The sequence below is a fragment of the Engraulis encrasicolus genome, chromosome 21 (genome assembly GCF_034702125.1).
Source record: "Engraulis encrasicolus isolate BLACKSEA-1 chromosome 21, IST_EnEncr_1.0, whole genome shotgun sequence".
In the NCBI taxonomy this organism is placed as follows: domain Eukaryota; kingdom Metazoa; phylum Chordata; class Actinopteri; order Clupeiformes; family Engraulidae; genus Engraulis; species Engraulis encrasicolus.
This window is the reverse complement of record NC_085877.1, coordinates 3,812,298-3,833,997: the sequence shown is the minus strand read 5'-3', so window position 1 is coordinate 3,833,997 and position 21,700 is coordinate 3,812,298. Positions and strand designations below refer to the sequence as shown.

Below are 21,700 nucleotides of genomic sequence, written 5' to 3'. Positions count from 1 at the left end.
AACCTCAATAGATTGAACCATATTGAACTTCATCAATAGGAAATGCTGCTGTTTTAAAGAAAATGGAAATAATTTAGCTATGGATATAGATAGATAGATAGATAGATTATTTATTTGTCCTTTCGGGAAATTGTTCTGTGCCATTTTCAGTGATACAATTACAAAGACATTACAATAAACAAGAACACAATAGACAAACACAACCCTCCCCCTCCCCCTCTCCTCCCTCTAGGACAAAAAGACAGGTTGATAAAAAACCCAACATAAACACAGTAAAGTGCAGTATTCAGTACCAAAGTGCAATGTGCTATTCAATCTAAGTTACAGTTGTCTTATTTAGCATGGATATACTAATAGGTATAAATGATTGGCGGGCTCTGTTTGTCTTAAATGAAGGTACCCTAAACCTCCTACCTGAGGGTAACAACTCATATGCTTGCTGTAAGGGGTGTGAGAGATCCTCACATATGGTATTTGCCTTATTTACCACCCTTGCTTCAACAGTCATGGCCATGCTATTTAGTGGCTGGCGAGCAATCTTGATGGCAATGTTGATTATCTTATGGAGCTTATTTTTATTAACAACAGACAGGGAGAAGTACCAGGCTACAGAACAGAAACATAAAATGCTCTCAGCAAAAGAATGATAAAAAAAACTCCGCATCATATCCCTATCCACTTTAAATTGTCTTAGCTTTCGCATGAAGTACAGTCTCTGCATTTCCTTTTTGTAAATAGTATCGGTGTTACAGCTCCAAGTTAATTTGTCATCTATTACAGTTCCCAAATATTTATAGTTTTTCACCACCTCAATGTCTGACCATGTTCTGATGGGTGATATGAAATATCCATTTTCAAGTCTTAAAAAAACGTTGTTGGTTCTTACACTTATTATATGAACAGTGACTGGTGTGTGCAATGTTTAGTAACACTGGCTACCTTTAAAATTTAGATGATGACTCCATAGTTAGCAAGCACGTTATATTTCATTCCGGACTTGGAATTACGATGTACAATTTTGTTTTGAAATTTGCTTTTTGCAGGCCCCAGGCCATCTTAATCCAGCTCTGTAAACACAGTAGACTACTTTTCAGTGCACATTTGAGACATGGGCATATAGCATGCGATTCCCCTCTAAAAGGTTGAGTTTTTGAAGCCCTTTATACAGTAACATATTTTACAGACTGTAAATCTTGTTACTACTGTAGTTATTAAGGATGCTTTTTTTATTCTTTACTTGCTTTCATGCCAATCTGTACCAGCATGGTTCATGCCTTGCTTATCTCCCCTCTATGTGACTATAAAGGATACACAAATATTTGTCTGCAATGTACTGTATGTGTCAGTAAATTAATTGCAGTGGCAAAAGAGTTCAATGTTGCACCAAACACATTCAGGGGTTAAAAAAACAGTTTTGTTGTTGGCAAAGGTCAGAGAGCGTCTTAGGAAACATTCTGAAAGAGAACATAACTGAAGGAGAACCTAATCATGTCTATTATTGTCACATTTCACATGTCAGCATTTTCATCTCTGCTTCCCCTAGGTCTAGGCTTGAAAATGCACTAGAATAGCGTTAGGGAAGGATACAGTTTGGGGGCGGTGTGAGAGGTCAAGGAGGCGTTGACAAGCTTATGATGAGGTCAAGGGGACGCTTGTTCAAAAATAAGTTGAGAACCACTGGAATATACAGAAACGGCTGACACAGTAATCTGTGTCTTTTTTGTCTTTTGCACACCTCCTGTGATCAGTTGCAGGATGAGATCACCAAGGTCACCAATGTTAGAAAAACATCTGGTGGAAAAACATCTTGCACACTGCAAATAAATTTGCAAGTGAGAACAATGTTTCGTCAAGCCATTTCACCTCTTCTCAATTTCACTCTGTTCTTACCATACCATCTCAAATCCATTGTATTAGTCTATCTGTTTCCTTTCACTTGGCTACCTTAATAACATCTACCTCCATTTCTTGTTACCATGCTACTGTTATTCTTGTTTATTATATGGTGTGACGTCATCGGTCGAATGCTCCATTCATTTCAACGGGGCTCCCCAACGTTCGCACGTCTGTTATTTTTCGATAACGGACGGGTTGGTCTATAACAGACCGCTGTCAATGGCAACAAGACTTTTCACTGCTAAAGCGACTTTTCAACAAGACTCTAATCAGCTACTGTGATAGACAACACCTGTTGTCCTGGCTACCTAGCTGTTGCCTAGCGGTGTTCCACAACGGCACTGTTTTGTTTTGCGCAGCAACAATCTTAACATTAAATATAGCTGCAAGCAGCAATGCGGGGCCAAGCAGTAAACTTGCCAAAGTCGCCACGGCAACAGAAGGAACTGCAGCGCCCCCCTTTGGCCCAAATCTCGCCAATGTTGGGGTGCATTCCTTGGAGGGGAAAATGGGGAGAGAGACGGGGAGGGTCGGCAAAGGACCTGGGCTGGGAATCAAACCCGGGTGAGCCGCATGATAGACGAGTGCCCTACCGGTTGGCCATGGCAGGGCCTGTGCTGCCCTTGATTTATATTGAGTAACACATTTCCATTTCCTCTCAAATTAGTCTATAAAATATCAGCAAGTAATTTCTATACTTGAGAGGCTTGCTTTTAGCACAGCAATTATAATCCTATGTGATCATTCTATTTAGTAAAATTGTTTATATGACATATAATATTATGGAAAAGAATCAGGAGCCTACTGAAAATAGATATGTCCTTGAAATCCTAAACATAAGAATCCTATAGGCTGCAATGCAATGTTGCCCAGCCTTTTGAGACTGTTCTGAGGAATTGGTGTACATAGAAGTAATGTGTGTGTGTGTGTGTGTGTGTGTGTGTGTGTGTGTGTGTGAGTGTGTGAAAGACAGAGGAGCCGAGAGAACAACAATGGTCTCTCTCTCTCTCTCTCTCTCTCTCTCCCTCCCTCCTTCCCTCTCTCTCCCTGTCCCCTCCCTCTCCCTCTCCCTCTCCCTCTGTCTGTGTGTGTGGGGTGGGGGGTATGTGCAAGGGCTGGGGCAGTGGGGCTTTGGTTGACACTAGAGCAATAGCAGAACTACGCACACACCTAAGCTCTCGTCTCTTGTGTGTCCAGAGACCCCCTGCCGAGAATGGTGTCAGTGAACGTGCGCAGGTGCCGTTGGCAAAGGGGACAGAGACATGAGAAAAATCCCTCCATTCTTTCCACAATTTTGAATGGCTGCTGTGAGCTGATAGTTTTCTCAATCGTTACGAAAACCATACCTGGGTGCAACATAGTGTGAAGATGACCTGTGTACCAATATTTTGAAAATTGGGAGTACGGTTCAAAAGCTACAGGCAAAAATGTAGCTAAATTTTGACCTGCTGGTGGCGCTACAGAGTTTGAGCTGGGGATCTGATTTTTTTTTGTGGTAGGTCATGGGATGGACTACTATGTGTGTAAAAAATCCCAGCCTAATTCGACAAACGGTTGCTGAGATATGACCTCACTTCCTGTTTTGCCACTTTTACGACAATTTTGATTGGCTGTCACGGCTAAACGATAAAAGATATCCAATATTCCTTGAGACCCCATGTGTAGCTCAGTCCAGAGATACTATATACCGAGTTTCGGGCAAATTGGTCAAACATTGCGGGAAAAATAGCATTTTTATTGAATTTCACAAAATTCTAATTTGCGGGAAAACTATACACGCAGGGTACAATATTATCACTAGTTCTCGGATTTGTCCTGGGCCAAGGATTCCAGGGATACAAAGTTTTTGAAAATTGGACCAGCGGTTCAAAAGTTACAAGCAGAAATGTACCTGCAACTTTGACCTGCTGGTGGCGCTAGAGTGTTGGGGCTGGGGACCTATAAATCACTGCGGGTAATGTTGATGCTGCCTCGAATATGTGTGCCAATTTTCATAACTTTCCTATGTACGGTTCTATGGGCTGCCATAGACTTGCAGAGGGAGAAGAATTTTGACTGGAGTCAATGAGGGAACTAAAACACTAGGGGCCTTCGCCAGCTTCGCTGCTTGGCCCCTAAATAGGTCTAAAGAAATGTCCCCGCCATGTGTGAATCATTTAAGTATATCCATATAATAAGCGGGTTAACTTTCGGCGAGTCGGTCGCTTTGTGGAATAGCAGCACTTCAGAGAGAACAAGACCCCTCCGCTCCGCGTCGGGGTCTAAAGATTCTCTCTGTCGTGCTGCTATTCCACGGTAGCGACCTTCTCGCCGAACGTTAACCCTTACGCACTGCACTTCCCTTTCACTTTCACCCCCTTCCCTTTTTCCATTTTTATGTTTGTTTGTTTCACTCAAGAAAATCTCTCCACATACCTCAACTGTTGTAGAATTTCAGCTACATGCACCACCACCAAACTCATGTATATACTCTATATGTATAAAGAGAATCAGGTTGATTATCGATAAAGATTTCAGGTTGTTTTTGCAACCAGGTGAAAGCCTCAGACACACAGCCTGGGACATCTGCATAGAAAAGAAATACTCCCCATAGTCAGAATTCCAGAACAGAAAACTGGACCCAACCCCACCACCGGACACACTGTTAACACAATAAATACTCGGTCGCGTCCAAAAGCTACACTTGGCAAGTCCAGTGGCCGAGTCCGACACAAGATTGAGTCCAATTACCAACAAGTCTGAGACAAGTGCAAATCCATCAAAAAATGGACTTGGGTCCAGATTTGAGTACTACAGCCCTGAGGGCCTTGCCTGATTATCATCATGACTTTCAAATGTCTTCGAGACTTGGTCTGACCAAAATCATAACAACTGACATTCTTAAACCGCATGGTTGCCCCACCTACCTTGGTTTGCTACTGGTCGAGGGTAGAACAGGCTGAGGCAAAGTTTAAACCAAACATTTCTTAGTCCCCAATAGAATGTCTCTGCTTAAAGAACGTCACTGCTTTGGACACGCCTCTACCCAGAATGGTTGGAAATGCTCAAAGTTTATTAGTTCTCGACAAAGTGGGTGGAGTTCCCGCTGTAGCGGGATCCAGATTCTACCTGAACGAGCTCCTGGCCTTAGTGAGTGTAGCTGAGCCGAAGGCGTTGCATCACCACTAGGGCGGAGCGTAACATCACAGACAGTGGAGAAGATCATCTGCCGCCCGCCGCCAACTCAGATGAACATCTGTACCCCCCTCCCACATCATCAGAGGTACGTAAGCTTCCACAACGTCAAACAATCTGAACTCTCAAACATGTACACCCCAAAGACTCTACCTAGCTACAGTAGTCTATCTATTTTACTTTACTTCACTTTACTTTTATTTTCTTTGCTTGGATACAATGTCTGAAATGTGACAAATCACTGCCTGCAGCAATAACCCTAGGCTGCCAATGTCATACAAAAACCTCTATGGCTAGTGTGCAATGTAATTCGTAGGCCTAGTCATTTCTGGTATCTAGTCTTTATCTTGTTTTTGCTCTAGTAATTATTTATTCAGTGTAGTGAGTATGTATGTTTGCACTGAGAAGTTGCAACTTCTATATAAGAAGTTCTATCTTATTTTGGAATCTCCTGTAATGAAGGATCACCACTCATCTGTTTAGATTGAAGGTGCAGGATTTCGTGGAGACTTCTAAATAAAAAGGAGAAAATCTGCACACTTCAGGTCTTGCGCAAATTAGCTTTAATGGACTGCGAACAGTCTGCGACTGTCTAGTCTGTTAGACCTTCAGGCAGAGTGTTCTTCTTTTTATTCTGGAATCTCCTGCAAGACATTCACTGGTCTGGAGAGGCTTCTAGGTCAGGGGTGGGGAACTTGTGTCTCTTTACAGCCCCTGAGGCCATCTTCTCTGGCCCCCAACATCATTTTAATGTTATGCAGTTTCACATGAAATATGACATGTTTTTGTAAACAAATATTAGAAATTGCATTTGCAATACAATTAAGTTATATTTTTAGGGGACCCAATGAAGGTGGGGTCTGTTGCAGGGGGAAATCCCTGCAATGTCCCTGGGGGAAATGTATTTTTTGGTTGTAAGTTTACATTTCACTGTCGTATAGTCTGTCACTATAGTACATATAAACTTTAAAACAGGCTCAAGGCCCACAGTGGAGACATCACAGTACATAACGGTACATCATTTATACAATAGGCCTACATTACACATTCATATATACAAATAATAAAAAAGTATAGTATTGATATTATTTTTTATGGTTAATTATTACATTATTTTATTATTGAACATAGAGTAACTTTAATCAATCCCAAAGGACATTCCAGTTGTTTTTTGGGGGTTTTGTTGTTGTTGTTGATGATGATGATTTTTAAGCACGGTGAGCATCTGCACTTCACCAATTTCGTTGTACCTGTACAATGACAATAAAGTTTCATTCATTCATTCATTCATTCATTCATTCATTCATTCATTCAAATACAGAACATGTAATGTTACATTGCACAACCTTTTGACATATTAGCATATTACACACCCTTTTGTACATTCAGTCATTCACACAAATGAAACAATGAGCTTAGTCGATTAGTTATTAGTCGATTAGTGAGAAACGTATACCACTGTGTGTTAAATTGAAGTATTACTCTTTTTTTAATCCTCATTCTCCTACAGCCATGGTTTATACCAAGGGCTATTCAATTGGCGGCCCGCGGGCCAGATGCGGCCCGGACGCGGCCCAGATGCGGCCCAGATCCGGCGGCCAGCCGCAAGAGTAAAAAAGGCCATTGGGGAGTCTCCAGAACAAATTAACATTTTAAACCCTCGCGGAAAGCAGTTAGTTTGTCTCCCTCTTTAACAGTTAGTCTAGTCTCTAATAGTTTTGCAGTCTCAATATGCCAGTTTGTGGACTATGCCTACAACAAATTCAATTAGGCTGCGTCGTTGGAAGCGGTGCCGTTGCGCAACACGCAGTGTGCAGCACACGCTCGTGTGTCAATGCTGCATTGTGCGAGGTGCCTGCGTTTGAGATGTGTTACTGTTGCATTATAGGTATGTGCTTCTTGTGGAAGAGTTGTCGACTGAAAAAAATGAGCAACTGTAGTCATGGAGCGTCTTACAACGGAGATATGAAGTTTGACAACACAGTTCATGCAACACGGAGACGAGGCGGCATCTAGAAGTTATGTTCTTAAAATAAATTAAATCTTCAAAGTCTGACAAAACGACACGTCAGTGCTGATGAACATTTCACACTGTGCATTTGAACTGTGCACGTAGCCTAAATGTCCGTATCCACCTGAAAGAAAGAAGTGTGTGACCATCAAGTAGGCAGGGAACGCACACGAGACCATTGGGCATGTGGAGAGGGAGAAGACGTTTAAGTAGCCTATTTTATTACAGCTGAATTGGAAGGTGTGGATGACAATTGTAGCATTGACTGGTTTTAAAGTGAAGCTGCAACCGGCGGGTTATGCTCTCTTTTGAGCCTCAACGTAGTTAGTCAAAGCAGTTAGTTTTGATTTTTGTTCCATTCTAGGTCTGCGCTATCCGTATCCCGCAACGGAAGGGGCAGCGACAGGACAGGAGTAGCGACAGGAGTAAACTAGACTTGTCTGATGTTTTGTAGCCAGTCACACAGACTCAGCGACAATGAAAATGAAACAAATATTTATGTCACATGCATTTTTGATGGCACTACCAGCCACCGCGGTAGTTTGGAAGAAGTGGATCAACGCTCGAGAGGGGGAGGGGGGCTTGGGGGGGATTATTAGAGGCGCATTCAGAATGCAGATTCTTCGACTTGTCAACTCACTTCAATGCTCCTTCAACAACGTGTGTCTGGCAGTAGGCTAGTGTTCTATGGCTACAGAAATATGGTCACTCATGCCCGTAACGTCCGTTCCAATTCAGGATGTGGTCACTAATGAATGATTTCAATATCACTTGCAATTTATGAGGTCACATAACATTAGTCATTGAACTGTGCAATACTGCAATATATTGTGTCCAAAATATTACAGTACAGAATTGTGCTAATTGTATTGCACAGAGTAATTTTTAAACTATTATTATTACCTTTATTTAAACAGGAAGATCCCATTGAGTTACCTCTTTTTCCAGGGAGTGTATGATAGTCACCCCTGCAGATTATTGCAGTAGGCCTAAGTGCTGTAGCACTGCAGTTTTGATTTTGCATGGACAACAAATTATTCTCTTTTTTTGTGAATCTCTGTCCTGATTGTAGGATTGAACATTCAATGTTAAGATTAAAGCTAGCTTTTAAAAATCTAGAAAAAGTTATTTTTACCACCTATAGCCCAGTGACCGGCGGCGGCCGCTGACATGTGCGGCCCACCTTCACCTCTTGGTTTCAAAATGTGGCCCACTTGAAAAACTAATTGAATAGCCATGGTTTATACCAAGGTATCTTTATTAGGGCTCCCCCCAGGTTTGTGCACATCTCTGTCTCTTTATTCTCTCTCTCTCTCTCTCTCTCTCTCTCTCTCTCTCTCTCTCTCTCTCTCTCTCTCTCTCTCTCTCTCTCTCTGCATTTTTGAAAATTGGAACCATTATCTTTTTTTGCCTCTCACACTATTCTTTCCTCCCCAGAGGCAATTCAGATGTTATTCGTCTTCATTCTCTGAAGGGAGGGCTTTCTTGTTGTCTGGTCCAGGGGCCCACGGAGTCATAACCAGTCCCTGACCAGGGCCGGTTCTGGCTTATTTGGTGCCCTAGGCGAGTTTGAGTTCTGGCGCCCCCCCCCCCCCAGCTTTGAAAGAAAAAAAACCCTCTTTTTTATACCTTACAGAACAAAAGAGTAATACCGGTAGTAAGCTTAACTAAATAGCATCAAGAACAATAATTGTTTTGCATCAAATGGATTTCTGGTTCTTTTTGACAGGCGACCGACACATCAGATTGAGTCGCATGAAAGTAGCTTCACTGTGTTGGATGTAATGGTGGTGGTGCCCCCAACCCCAGATGAGAGGGAGGTTATCAATGTGTTTGAATTGTAATATGGAATTGAAATGCCAGGAGAGTGATACAGTACATTTGCATGTAAAATGCATGTGTAGACAATAGGCCTACCAAGGAGTTCTGCAGTGATAGCCTATCTACACTACCTACAGCATCACAAAGCATGTCAGCATAACAATTTTAATAAGCTACACATTTGTGCTGTCTATGATTCCGAACCAATTTCATTTCTGGACTGGAAATAGTGGTGCATTTGTGAGTAGGAGAATGAGAAGGGGGCTATCTATGTGTTTGAACTGGAGGGACAGGGTGAGATAAAGGGAGAATAATATAGGCCTACAAAATATAGTAAATAGCCTCACTTGTCTGCAATACATCACTCAGATTGTCAATGATCTGCACAGTACAGTGTGCAAAAATGTAGACCTCCTAAAGCATGCTCTCTGTGGTCTTTTTATGTTTCAGGGAGCGTGTATGTCTACAGAGCCTTTCAACCCAACTTTAGATATCCAAACTCGCCGGACTATTGTGACCTGGATGGGTCTAGCGGTGTTCAATCACCGCCACTGTAAGTTTTGCAGCTATAAATGTCTATTTCTATTTCTATCCTCCTTTTCTTGTATGAAAAGTGTTGTTTTTTTCAGTCATAATGAGTACATTTGATGGTGGTGGGCAGAAAAAAAGTGAACACTGAAATAAACTGACTAAAATGTGTCTGTTTGATTTTGTTCATTTTCTTAATTAAACTTGCAATGACAAAGGCCACCCATCACCATATCTTTATGGCATGGATCCAGGGCCGGCCCAAGCTTTAATGGGGCCCTAAGCAAAAAAATTCATCCCGGCATCCCGTCGTCACGTTTCATAAAAGTGTAATTTAAGTGTATAAGTGTAATGCACTATAGGCTTACTCTAATGTAATGGGCTGAAATGGGGGTCTGTTGAAAGCTGTGCAGAAAATATGTGTTGATAAAAGCGGAAATAAAGAGAACATGACATAAATAGGCTAACAAAGAGCATAATGGCCTACATTAATAGACTAAATAATTAAAATATTAAATATTAAAGTATCAAAAACAGAAGTTGATAACCGTACAGTCGCATGAACTGAGGCATAGTAAATTGTATACAGTCGCCAGACGCATAATTTCCCCGTTATAAAGACGCACGGTTTTCAATAAGTCAATGGGCCAGTCGGTCTGTTGCGCACATGCTCATTCGTAGGACCAGCATAATGCTAAAAGCATTCACCCGACTCTCAGGGGAGCCCCGGACCAGTGTGAGTTTCATGTGCCTGCATCTGTGCGATTAACGACAGAGGACCGTCAAAACGGGTGAGTTTGCCACCACGAAATCTCCAGGGTATGCGCTGTGTGGGACACACCACTTGTTACAAAGAGCTTTCGGGGTGGACTTTATCCGCATGTGTTGTAGCCTACTGGACACGTTGTGGGCGTAGGCTACTTTGCACACTTCGACCACTGAGGCTGAACTCACACCTTGCACGCGCCTACTGCTCTCGCTGTTATTAGGCTACTGCATCGACATTCAGCAACAATGTATAGCCCATCCTGCAAATGTCTGACTCACCCCAGTGGTCGTTTCTCCTCCTGCCTTTTTGTTGTCTTTCCACAGCCTTTACATAACAGCTACACCAAGATTGCCTGATGCCTGTGCTGTCAGTGCATCTGTCATGTTCACTCGCACGAAATTGTAACGGAAGACACCCCCACACTGCCTTGTGGCAGACCGTAGCATAGTCAATCTGCGTTTGACACGGGACACATTGCAATAGTAGTACTAATGTCAAGTATTTTTATAATACCATATCTAAATGACATAGGCTACTTAAAATCAACCAATTTATAGGCCTAGTCAGTGGAGCATTTTTTGCATGGTCAAAGTTGGAGATGGGCCCCTACTAGGTGAATGGAGTAAAAATTGACAATTTCTCTTGGTTACCATATTGAAAATACATCCGAACACACCGTGAGAACTATATAGAAAACAAAAACAAGGCGGAGAATGAGTAAAATCAAGTGGGAGAAGAATTAGGAGAACAGTGAGGCAGCCAGGCTGAGCTAGTCCTTGCCTTTTCAACCTTTTGGTCCTCTCTTTTCAGCTCTGCAAACCTGATCTGGGCTCCATCAGAACCCTTACACCATGACTGATACAATGGGTAGGCCTACAGTAATAATTTGCTATTTTCACAGCATGTTTCAGTAATTCTATGCATCTGACAAATATATCTCCTTCTCCATATCCTTGTAGCACCGAACGACCTAACCTCTGCATGCAATGATATATGGTTTCATTTCAAGTATTTTCTCCTCATGTGTGTGGCCCCCTTGACCCTGCTAATAGTGGGTAAGAAGAACATATCTTTGTCTTCATCATAGCATGTGCCAAATAATTTGCAAGGAAAGCTAGTGGTGCAGACTTTGCTCTTTGTTTAAATGCTCTTCTTCTCCATAACTAAAACAATTGAAAATTGCAGTGTTATAATGTAGCCTACCTTTTGTAATTGTTCCGGGATTTGACCAGATTCTTTTTTTTTAACCAGGTAACTGGTCAAGTATTGATTTAGTTGTATTTTGTGTATTTGGAAATATAAAATATTGTATTTTGATAGAAATATAAAGGCATTTGAATCTTATTTGATACATTTGACAGTTAAGTATTTTTAATTGTATTTGAAATACTTTTTGGTGTATCTTCACCTTCTCCCTGAATTAAAAAATGTGCTCTAATAAAAAGCACTGTAGGCTATAGCTCTTAGATCCATCCCTTTTATTTTTTATGGCAGAAGAGTATCTTAATTACTGTATCTGATTAAGGGATTGAGGTAGCCTACAGTTGATTCTTGGTCAAATAAAATATATATACGTATATGTTTTGACATCCTATTTTGTTCCTCTTCCCGTAAAGGTTCGGTCTACGTGCACGACTGTCCCACGGCACCCTTCATCCCCATATACCTCATTGTGGCCTCGGGCGTCTTTCTGTTCTGGCTGGTCATGCAAATGTGTTTATGTGCCCAATTCTTCCTTTGTGTTCTGCTAATACTTGGCGGTCTTCAAGTGGGTGAGATAGTGGCACTCAGCATCATCTTCGCCTGGCTCATAACAGGTAAGAGTCAAGAGGGAATCAGGTAGAGATTGTCTCAAATCTAAGTCTTTTTTTGTTTGTTTTTCTACAGTTTTGCACATACCGTATCACAGACACGCACGCACACACACACACACACACACACACACACACACACACACACACACACAGAGTGGACAGTGCTTATCGACAAGACAAGGGAAAACAACAACCAAAAAAAAGTAAAAGAAGGGGGAAAGAAGAAAATACACATAAGTAGGCCTAATACCTACTTCACATAGTCAGTTGTTGAAACAGTGTGTTTCATTTTAGCTAGTAGTTTTTAGTGTGTCTATGTACATACTGTAGGCTATTAATTAAAGACCATGTAGACATGACATCCAGCTGTTTTAAGTGTTGTGTGCTTAAACCTTCTCAAATCTAAGTCTAAGTTTTTCCACACCCCTGTTGTCACCAGGGGCTATACAGTATATAGGCCTACTATAAGTCCTCTGATTGTTGTGATTTCTTGCCATTTCATTTTGGTGCCATTTTCTGACTTATTCTATGATTTCCTAATACTGAGTCAGCCACTCACCTGAACTAGCCAAATATTAGTCCTCTACTTAATAAACTTATTTTATTTAGTTGTTTAGTTGTTGTTGTTGTTGTTGTTGTTGTAGTTAGTCTAAGTGTAAAGCACATTGCCTGTACATACGTACCGTTTTATATGAATTGTGCTGTACACTGCATTACAAATTATTATGCAAATCACAATTTCCACTGATTTTCCTATTCCCTATTTCCCAATATAAATGACAGCAATTGGAACACAAATCAAATGTTTTTGAACAAACCTTCCAATGATAAAGGTATTTTTTAAAAATGCAAAAAAAACTTAAATGTTGCCAGTTGCAACAGTTCCAGTGTTGTAAAGAAGTCATTTAATTTGATGATTACTTAGGGAAATCAGTGAAAATGTGATTTGAAATGCACCTGGCCTAGTCATATCGCATACACGTTTCAGTGACCGATGTCCACGAAAGTCATGTGGTTGATTATAATGGATTGTTACGTGGGCTACTTTGGGCTTCAAACTAAAAAGGCTTTAAAATGTCACTTTTCTTGTGGGTTATTTTGACACTGCACACGAGAACTACTGCATTAACGGCACCAGATGAACAGCAGATGGTTGAATCACTCTTTGCACAGTTCATCATTTGATTGGCTGTTGCAGCGGATTGTACCGTACTGTACACCTTTAAGGACAACATCTGAAGTCACATGTGTACTACTCGACTCCTAATGCCCTTTTATGTTCATGCCCGTATATTCCAGGTAGTGTTTACATCTATGGAGCCTACCAGCCTGACTTTGAGTCAAGAAGCTCGCCGGAATACTGTGACAGGGTTCTGTACGAGACGGCCTTCTGGTGTACCACCCTGATCTGGCTGGCCGCCCTGCTTTTTGGGATTTTAAAATCGTACCAGGAAATACAGTTGTGCATTTGGAAGAAGAATAAGAAAGAAACGGAGCAGGACAGCGAGGCAGGAGGAAGCTCTGTTGTTGAGGAGGAGCAGGAAGAAGAAGGGGATGAGGAGAACCCAGCAACACCTGATCATGTCCATACAGAGGCTGGAGGAGACATGTCTCCTAATAAGGAGAGTGAGGTGAAAGAGAAGGAAGTTCCTGCTCTGCCCAAGGAGAACCCACCAACACCTGATGATGCCCCTACAGAGACTGGTGGAGACAAGTCTCCTGAGGAGAAGAAGGAGAACTCAGCCCTGCCAGAGGAAAATCCAGCCCCGTCTGGTGGTGACAACTCGGAGGCAGAAGGACCCATTTCCCCTGAGGTGAAGGACAACCTGAAGGAGAAGGAGAACCAGAAGGAGATGGACAACCAGAGGGAGAAGGAGAACACAGCTCTGCCTGAGGAGAATCCAAAAACACCTGATGTGGATACAGAGGCAGGAGGAGACCTTTCTCTTAAAGAGAAGGAGAAGGAGAAGGGAAATTCAGCTCAGTCAGACAAGGTCGAACATTTACCTCAGCCAACTCCCCAAGTCTCTGAAACTGCCAAAGTAAATGCAGACGTGGTCACTGTGGAATCAGAAACCACTGCTTGAGGTCCATTCATACCCTACGTATGAGATGGTTACAGATACGTGTGAGAAGTTTTTCATACACTCTTATCTGTTCATTTCATACATGTATTTTTGACACGAAACCGAGAAGTTTAATTTACGTACGTAACAGATCAAAACAAATCGGAAATAACCCACCACACGTCAAAGAGGGTGGGAGGAATGAGGGTGTTGACGGTTGGAACATAGAAATACACATGTAGGCTAATTGACCAAACGAAGGTTACGAGTGCTTTAGTGTCACACTCTGTGGCCCCTGGGTCCAGGGCTCTCCCGTTGGTGGTGGGGTCTCTATGATTATTCAGAGTTTGTCAGAGGACACACTCAACTTCTTGGAAAAAATTAATGTCTTTGGGTGCACGATAAAAGTTATCAACTTAAAGAAGAAAAATCCGTGGTACGACGCACTGATGCAGGCTTGATAGCCGCGTTTGCTTTTGGACATAGTGGTAATCTATAAATAAATAATGAGACGTAGCTTGTGAGTGCGGATTTGTCTTCAATAAGGCTCTGTGATTATTACCCTGGCAGGTGGAGTGAGGGGAGGAGGGAGGGGGCTGTCTGTGCTGTGCCAAGGGGTAATTCTTCTACATTTCAAACTTCAATTGTGTTTACTCCTCCCACTTGTAGGTTTAAACGTCAATGCCATGACCAAATATTAGCGATTGGGTAAGATAAGATGCACATGTCAAATTTCAATGAGTAACTGAACCCTCCCAACGCTAGTTGTTTCTCAATTTAGGCTTTTACAAATGAAAGGCCAGGTTAGCACTACAATGCTCTATGTAGCATTTTGTATCCCGTACATGGTCCTGCATGTTGAATATCTGATACCTAGTCAAGATAGTTTATATATACAGTAGATCCTATACAGTATACACTATATTGCCAAAAGTTTGATCTATCCATGTGTGACCTCACCAATGCAGTTTTGGAAGAAGGGTCAAAAATGCCTACAAACACACTGCTCAACGCTGTGGAAAGCCTTTCCCAGATGAGTTAAAGCTGCAAAAGGTGAACCGATATTGAACCCTATGGGATAGAAATGGGATGGCAGTTACTGTAAGTTCATATGTGAGTCAAGGCAGTTTAGCGAATACTTTTGGTAATAATGGGTGCATTCCATGCGGACTCCCTTCCTCCACTTGTGCTTGTGGCCTCCCGTTTTGCTGATGGCCCGCCTCCATGGAGAAAACCACTGACTTGTATACTATAACTATAGAAGTCAGTGGAGAAAACTATAGGCCTAACATTTCCCCGCTGTCAGCCTAGCCACAATACTTTTTGGGGAACTATTCTTCATTCACAATCCAGTTTGCAAATGAGAAAATTACATTACAATTGAGCTTTTTAGAGATATTGAAATACAATGCTGTCGTCGGTGACGTCATCACAACGTATTACTTCCTGGTACGAGGCCACAAGCACAAGTGGAGGACGCAAGTCCGCATATTGGAATGCACACATAGTGTATATCCAAGATGGCGCTGCATATGGCATCTCAGCTTCGATGGTTGAGCCGCTCTCTTTATAGAAAGGTTTACATCTGTTGGAGTCAAGTTCCATGTTAACATGTGAAGGCTGGAATTTGCTTGCTGTGTGACCTTACACATGCGTACAACCGTGCACACAGTGAAGGCTCATATAATATAGGAGGCAGATAGCCAGTGGCACTCAAAATGTTACACCCAAGTAGTTTAATCTAACTGTGACGTCAAAATTCACAATTGCTTTTTGCGACTGTATCAATTAAGCAACATGTACCCTTGGAAACGCATCATGTTACCTTGCATTTTCATGAGCTACAGCGTCTAAAATGTGCTACTGCTACATAAAATACATAGTTCTACAGTATGTTAGCACATTCGGAATGTGCACATGCATACATACTCTGCAGCATACTCCAGCCTTAAGTGTACTTGGACAATGAGGCCTTGTTTACAAATACACAAGTGTTTCTGAAACCTGGAGACTATTCCCCTATTTTGCGCCTTTTCTTTGCACACAAAAGGAGATATGGCGAAAAGAAACATAGAACAGACAGATGACAGTTTGCAATTACATACAGGGAAAAAATAAAGAACTTTAATTTTGAGACGTGTCCTGTGGTCTGATGAAACTAAGATATAGTGGTTGTAATCATGTGGTCAACATCAGTTTTTGAGGAACAATTGGCTAGCAAGGCTGACAGCACCATGCTAACCTTGAAACGTGGGGGTGTGGGTGGGAGTGTCATGTCCTGGGGTTTTATAGTAGGAACTATCAAACGTCATAAAATTGATGAAATCCTGAAGAAAGAACATTTAAAGAAATTAAAGATTGGTGGCAAATGGGTCTTCTAATTGGACTTTGATGGAAAGATAACACTTTAGAACTAGATTGCATTGTCACAGAAAATGCTGGAAGCAGGCTTGCCTTTTGGGGCAGAGATGAAACAAAGTACTATTGAGAAAATAAAGCTAAAAGAAATGTTGGAAAAAATTTGGGCCAAACAATTCAGCCATCTCGAATTCAGCCATCTTGAAAGTGTTGTAGCTCTGCGTTTGGGGGATATACTATATGACATACATGGTATTTTAATTTGGCTAAAGAACACTGCATATGATATAATTTTGAAAATCAACATGGGTCCGAGTGGGATTTGAACTCACAACCTCCATATCTGTAATCCAGGACCTTTGCCATTGATACTAAATGACATACATGGTATTTGAAGTTGGCTAAGGAACACTGCATATGATATAATTTTGAAAATCAACATGGCTTCAAGTGGGATTAGAACTCTCAACCTCCATATCTCTAATCCAGCAGCATTCCCATTGAACCAAGCAGCTGGCTGTCTTAAACATTCCAGCTAGACAATTTCACATTGCATTGAAGAGCTGAACAATATACTTCTAGAATTTTAGTGGCAGGTGCTCGTTAAGAATAGAATGTTGAGAGAAACTGACTGTTGAGATGGAACCCTTTACTGGCTGCACCTGTTCTGATTGACTGAATGGCAGTTAATATGGTGCTCTAAGCAGAGGGCAGAATCAGAAACAGTTTTTTTGTCTTTAAACGATCGTTGTAAAAAAACCTAAAATGAATTGGCACGTGTCCTGCGCACAGATCGGAGTCATACTGTATATGTGATCTCTCTAACAGTCTTTGAATGAAGTTTATAGGTTAAACGGTTCAGTCACAAATGGACCTCTTGTGGGACATGCGCTGACCTCTTGAAAAAGGCACTTTTGGGAACAATGGAAACCTCCATAGACCCAGCCCTGTCGTTTTTAAACACCTGCCATTTAAAAAGTAATGGGAGTTGGGAGATGAAACTTTGACAATTTGGAGACATCCCATAGAGCTCGCTAACAACGCGTCAACTAAACTTCTAGGTGAAAGTGTTGATGTTTTATGACCGAAAAAGCCTCCTACACTCTAATCTCTAGAGTGGCGGAACCTTGGTTCATGAAGGTTCTACCATTGTTTTCAATGGGGACCCAAGCTTGCACAAAATCGCCAAAAACGGGGGAAACAACAAGAGACACGGACAAGCCTATTAATATAAATGATCTCCAAGCCGAGCCGGTCGTTTTAGTGTTTGAACGGTGTCTCTATCTCGAAAGGCCTAGGAGGAGATCCATTTTCTATTTTTGCTGCCCTGCACAAGAACGATAATAAATAACTAGAAATGCATTCTCACAGAAAATGCTGGAAGCGGGCTTGCCTTTTGGGGCAGAGATGAAACAAAGTACTATTGAGAAAACAAAGCTAAAAGAAATCTTGGAAAAACTCCATCCACCCAGTCAGAAGTTATGGGCCAAACAATTCAGCCATATTGGATTCAGCCATCTTGAAAGTGTTGTAGCTCTGCGTTTTGGGGATATACTAAATGACATACATGGTATTTTAAGTTGGCTAAGGAACACTGCATATGATATAATTTTGAAAATCAACATGGCTTTGAGCGGGATTCGAACTCACAACCTCCATATCTGTAATCCAGCCCCTTTGCCATTGATATTAAATGACATACAATACATGATATTTGAAGTTGGCTAAGGAACACTGCATATGATATAATTTTGAAAATCAACATGGCTTTGACTGGGGTTCGAACCCCCAACCTCAATATCTGTAATTCAGCACATTTGCCATTCATACTAAATGACATACATGGCATTTTAAGTTGGCCAAGGAACACTGCATATGATATAATTTAGAAAATCAACATGGCTTTGACTGGGGTTCGAACCCCCAACCTCAATATCTGTAATTCAGCACATTTGCCATCCATACTAAATGACATACATGGCATTTTAAGTCGGCCAAGGAACGCTGCATATGATATAATTTAGAAAATCAACATGGCTTTGACTGGGGTTCGAACCCCCAACCTCAATATCTGTAATTCAGCACATTTGCCATCCATACTAAATGACATACATGACATTTTAAGTTGGCCAAGGAACACTGCATATGATATAATTTAGAAAATCAACATAGCTGTGACTGGGTTTCGAACCCCCAACCTCAATATCTGTAATTCAGCACATTTGCCATCCACACTAAATGACATACATGACATTTTAAGTTGGCCAAGGAACACTGCATATGATATAATTTAGAAAATCAACATGGCTTCGGGTGGGATTCGAACCCTCAACCTCCATATCTCTAATATAGCAGCATGCATTACCACTAAGCCAAGCAGCTAGCTGTCATGCATAGTCCAGCAAGACTATATTACATTGCATTGCAGAGCTGAACAATAGACTTCTAGAATGGTTGCTCGCACCTGCTCGTTAAGAATAGAATCTTGAGACAGTGACAGTTGAAATGGAACACTTCATTGACTGCACCTGTTCTGAATGACAGTTAGTATTGAGCTCTAAACAGGGGAGAAAATGAGAATGAGTTTTTTGTCTTTACAACATCGTTGTAAAAAAAACTAAAAGGAGTTGGCACGTGTCCTTTTCACAGATCGGAGTCATGCTTGTGATCTCTCTAACAGTCTTTGAATGAAGTTTATAGGTTAAAATTTTCAGGCACAAATGGACCTCTGTGTGGGACATGCGCTGATCTCTTGAAAAATGCACTTTTCGAAAGACTGGGATTCTCCATAGAGCCAGGTCTGTTTTTTTTTACAAATCTGCCATTTAAAAAGTATTGGGAGTTGGGAGATGAAACTTTGACAATTTGGAGACATCCCATAGAGCTCGCTAACAACGCGTCAACTAAACTTCTAGGTGAAAGTGTTGATGTTTTATGACCGAAAAAGCCTCCTACACTCTAATCTCTAGAGTGGCGGAACTGTCGTTCATGAAGGTTCCACCATGGTTTTGAATGGGGACCCAGGCTTTCACTAAATCGCCAAAAACGGGAAAACGACAAGAGACACGGAGAAGCCTATAACTGTACGCGATCTCCAAGCCGAGCCGGTCGTTTTAGTGTTTGAACGGTGTCTCTATCTCGAAAGGCCTAGGAGGAGATCCATTTTCTATTTTTACTGCCCCTGCACAAGACCAATAATAAATAATAAAAGAAACAGGACTTAGAGATTACTATAAACGGGCCTTGCTCTGCAAGGGCCATGCTCTGCATGGTCCTTGCTCCGCAAGCCTGCTTAATAAAACAGGACTTAGAGATTACTATAATCGGGCCTTGCTCTGCAAGGGCCATGCTCTGCATGGTCCTTGCTCCGCAAGCCCGCTTAACTAGATTGCATTCTCACAGAAAATGCTGGAAGCGGGCTTGCCTTTTGGGGCAGAGATGAAACAAAGTACTATTGAGAAAACAAAGCTAAAAGAAATGTTGGAAAAAATCCATCCACCCAGTCAGAAGTTATGGGCCAAACAATTCAGCCATCTTGGATTCAGCCATCTTGAAAGTGTTGTAGCTCTTCGTTTTGGGGATATACTAAATGACATACATGGTATTTTAAGTTGGCTAAGGAACACTGCATATGATATAATTTTGAAAATCAACATGGCTTCGAGCGGGATTCGAACTCACAACCTCCATATCTGTAATCCAGCCCCTTTGCCATTGATATTAAATGACATACAATACATGATATTTGAAGTTGGCTAAGGAACACTGCATATGATATAATTTTGAAAATCAACATGGCTTCGACTGGGGTTCGAACTCCCAACCTCCATATCTGTAATTCAGCACATTTGCCATTGATACTAAATGACATACATGGCATTTTAAGTTGGCCAAGGAACACTGCATATGATATAATTTTGAAAATCAACATGGCTTCGGGTGGGGTTCGAACTCTCAACCTCCATATCTGTAATCCAGCACATTTGCCATTGATACTAAATGACATACATGGTATTTGAAGTTGGCTAAGGAACACTGCATATGATATAATTTTGAAAATCAACATGGCTTCAAGTGGGATTCGAACTCTCAACCTCCATATCTCTAATCCAGCACATTTGCCATTGATATTAAATGACATACAATACATGATATTTGAAGTTGGCTAAGGAAAACTGCATATGATATAATTTTGAAAATCAACATGGCTTCGGGTGGGGTCCGAACTCTCAACCTCCATATCTGTAATTCAGCACATTTGCCATTGATACTAAATGACATACATGGCATTTTAAGTTGGCCAAGGAACACTGCACATGATATAATTTTGAAAATAAACATTGCTTTAGGTGGGATTCAAACTCTCAACCTCCATATCTCTAATCCAGCTGCATTCCCATTGAGCCAAGCAGCTGGCTGTCATGCACAGTCCAGCAAGACTATATCACATTGCATTGAAGAGCTGAACAATAGACTTCTAGAATGGTTGCGCAGCTGCTTGTTAAGAATAGAATGTTGAGAGAAAGTGACTGTTGAGATGGAACCCTTCATTGGCTGCACCTGTTCTGATTGACTGAATGACAGTTAATATGGTGCTCTAAGCAGAGGGCAGAATGAGAATGAGTTTTTTGTCTTTACAAGATCGTTGTAAAAAAACTAAAAGGAGTTGGCACGTGTCCTGCGCACAGATCGGAGTCATGTATGTGATCTCTCTAACAGTCTTTGAATGAAGTTTATAGGTTAAACGGTTCAGTCACAAATGGACCTCTTGTGGGACATGCGCTGACCTCTTGAAAAAGGCACTTTTGGGAACAATGGGAAACCTCCATAGACCCAGCCCTGTCGTTTTTAAACACCTGCCATTTAAAAAGTATTGGGAGTTGGGAGATGAAACTGACAATTTGGAGACATCCCATAGAGCTCGCTAACAACGCGTCAACTAAACTTCTAGGTGAAAGTGTTGATGTTTTATGACCGAAAAAGCCTCCCACACTCTAATCTCTAGAGTGGCGGAACCTTGGTTCATGAAGGTTCTACCATTGTTTTCAATGGGGACCCAAGCTTGCACAAAATCGCCAAAAACGGGAAAACGACAAGAGACACGGACAAGCCTATTAATATAAATGATCTCCAAGCCGAGCCGGTCGTTTTAGTGTTTGAACGGTGTCTCTATCTCGAAAGGCCTAGGAGGAGATCCATTTTCTATTTTTACTGCCCTGCACAAGAGAACCAATAAACAGGACTTAGAGATTACTAGAATCGG

At 41.5% G+C, this 21,700-nt stretch overlaps 1 protein-coding gene across 3 annotated transcripts; it reads left to right on the top strand.

Annotated features, from left to right (window-relative positions):
• Positions 1-10,148: 10,148 nt before the first annotated feature.
• LOC134437679 (nucleolin-like) lies at positions 10,149-16,168 on the top strand. Of its 3 annotated transcripts, none has more exons than XM_063187181.1 (5): positions 10,149-10,221; positions 11,010-11,066; positions 11,209-11,254; positions 11,816-12,016; positions 13,313-16,168. In XM_063187181.1, the coding sequence occupies exons 3-5, from the start codon at positions 11,221-11,223 to the stop codon at positions 14,098-14,100; spliced, it is 1,023 nt and encodes a 340-aa protein (XP_063043251.1). In that variant the 5' UTR covers positions 10,149-10,221; positions 11,010-11,066; positions 11,209-11,220; the 3' UTR covers positions 14,101-16,168. The 3 variants fall into 3 exon arrangements, with proteins under 3 accessions (XP_063043251.1, XP_063043249.1, XP_063043252.1); XM_063187179.1 differs by having other exon boundaries at positions 11,159-11,254; XM_063187182.1 differs by lacking the exons at positions 11,010-11,066; positions 11,209-11,254 and having other exon boundaries at positions 10,160-10,221.
• The last annotated feature ends 5,532 nt before the right edge of the window (positions 16,169-21,700 follow it).

Coding starts and splice junctions, on each gene's coding strand:
- LOC134437679 (XM_063187179.1), top strand. Junction 11,255..11,815: donor CTTGACCCTGCTAATAGTGG/GTAAGAAGAACA, acceptor CTTCCCGTAAAG/GTTCGGTCTACGTGCACGAC. Junction 12,017..13,312: donor CTTCGCCTGGCTCATAACAG/GTAAGAGTCAAG, acceptor CGTATATTCCAG/GTAGTGTTTACATCTATGGA.